The 2,342-nt window shown below is 30.6% G+C and overlaps 1 protein-coding gene across 1 annotated transcript in view; it reads right to left on the minus strand.

Moving 5' to 3' along the window:
- The window catches only part of LOC107494006 (uncharacterized), a 10,169-nt gene extending 8,673 nt beyond the window's left edge, over positions 1 to 1,496 (minus strand). Inside the window, exon 1 of the mRNA XM_052263055.1 lies at positions 1,214 to 1,496. Coding sequence (XP_052119015.1) covers positions 1,214 to 1,496 — 283 coding nt within the window. The remainder of the gene's footprint in view (positions 1 to 1,213) is intronic.
- Positions 1,497 to 2,342: the final 846 nt, after the last annotated feature.

The raw sequence follows: 2,342 nt of genomic DNA on the forward strand, positions 1-2,342 counted from the left end.
GAACAAGTGATATCTTAGAATGGAAGCAAGCATGATTGAATGAAAAACAGTAGTAATTGCATTAATCCATCAAGACACAGCAGAGATCCTCACCCCCAACCATGGGGTTTAGAGACTCATGCTGTAGAAGATACAATGAGAAACGTGTAAAGTGTCATGAGGGACAGATACAATGTCAAAAGATCCTATTAATAATGAACTAGTAATCTAGGGTATACAGAAATGAGTAAATGACGTAAAAATCCACTTCCGGGGTCCACTTGGTGTGTGCTTGGGATGAGCATTGAAGCTTTTATGTGTAGAGACTTTTTCTAGAGTTAAACGCCAGCTTTTATGCCAGTTTGGGCGTTTAACTCCAATTCTTATGCCAGTTCCAGCGTTAAACGCTGGGAATTCTGAAGCTGATTTGCAACGCCAGTTTGGGCCATCAAATCTTGAGCAAAGTATGGACTATTATACATTGATGGAAAGCCCAGGATGTCTACTTTCCAACGCCGTTGAGAGCCCGCTAATTGGACTTCTGTAGCTCCAGAAAATCCACTTAAAGTGCAGGGAGGTCAGAATCCAACAGCATCTGTAGTCCTTTTCAGCATCTGAATCAGATTTTTGCTCAGGACCCTCAATTTCAGCCAGAAAATACCTGAAATCACAGAAAAACACACAAACTCATAGTAAAGTCCAGAAAAGTAAATTTTAACTAAAAACTAATAAAAATATAATAAAAACTAATTAAAACATACTAAAAACATACTAAAAATAATGCCAAAAAGCGTATAAATTATCCGCTCATCAGATAACATATCTAGGTACACGAAATCAATGAGATCATCCAAAGCTGTCTCAGAGTTCTTAATCAAAATGTCAGATGGTATATGAATGATCGATTCACCATCTGTTGTATCACCAGCTAAACCATCACCAATTTTGAGTTGCCATTTTGTAAAATTTCTGAGTTCTTGTATGTTGTTGTTTTCACCTAGTGACAATCTCATTTTTTATAAGTTTCAAAACCTTACAGTTATGCCACAAATATGAAGAATTAATAGAAGACTGAATTATATCTTGCCTTGAGCCTCTGGGAATCACAGGTAAAATTTGTCTAAAATCTCCTCTGAGAACAATACTTACAGTTATGGCAAATGAGCATTATACGAATCTGAGCACCTTAAGATGTCTCTGAGGCATTTGTCTAAAGCTTCGTAACAATACTTACTTATCATTGGAGCTTCATCCCATGTGATTAATTTGGCCTTGGATATTAACCTTGCAAGAGGACTTCCCTGTTTAATGCTACACAAAGAATTCTCATTTATGGCCAAAGGAATTTTAAACCTTAAATGTGCAGTTCTTCCATTAAGCAACAAAAGTGCAGAAATCCCACTCGAAGCAACATTTAAAACTATACCTCCTTTAGACCTAATTGAGCATGATATAGTTGACCATAAGAATGTTTTTCCATAACCACCTTGACCGTATAAGAAGAAAAGTCCACCCATATTACCGCTAACAGCACCACTTATTTGATCGTATGTAAATTTCTGCTCATTAGTTAGCCTTTCTAAATACCCACTTAGTTCATTCGCAAGAGCATTAACGTCAAAATAATTGAAACAATTGACTATTACGACTTATATATATATACTAATTACAAACGATATGAATTTTTAATGGAAATACTTGATACTAATAGAAAAAAATTATATAAATAGAAATTATTTAATTTCGATTTCAATTCTATATAACAAAACAGTAGTTTTCAAAATTATGGAATCTTTTTTGACATATGTACTATGCCATACGTATAAATTATACGGGTTATTATATAAATTCATATATATGCATAACAAAACAGTTTAATATTATATATTTTCTACATTTATTATTTGTCAATATTTTAAAACAAGAGATAAAAGAAGATATAAATAAATATGTATAATATTATTGCTATATATGAAGTAGTTTTATATTGCTTTAATTATAGAGACTTACTATAATTATATAAAATTTAATTTGAGGAAATAATTTTCCTTACCATAAATAATATACTAAAACTGTTAGTATATTATCTTCTTTATGGTTAATTGAATTTATCAATGATTTCCCGTGTAAATCGTTGTTACCCAGTTTTTAATAATTAATTAATATACAAAATTTGAAATTAGAAATTGTTATTACTAATTCAATTAATTTATTAATTGAGTAATATTTGTCAAATTATTAAGGTGCAAAATTATTGATTTACTCAATTGATTTTCATATATTATTTATATTTCAAGTAATAATTTAAAATTATATTATTTACCCAGTTAATAATACTATTATTAAAAATTATTTTTTGCATT

This window comes from Arachis duranensis, chromosome 6, assembly GCF_000817695.3.
Source record: "Arachis duranensis cultivar V14167 chromosome 6, aradu.V14167.gnm2.J7QH, whole genome shotgun sequence".
Taxonomy (NCBI): domain Eukaryota; kingdom Viridiplantae; phylum Streptophyta; class Magnoliopsida; order Fabales; family Fabaceae; genus Arachis; species Arachis duranensis.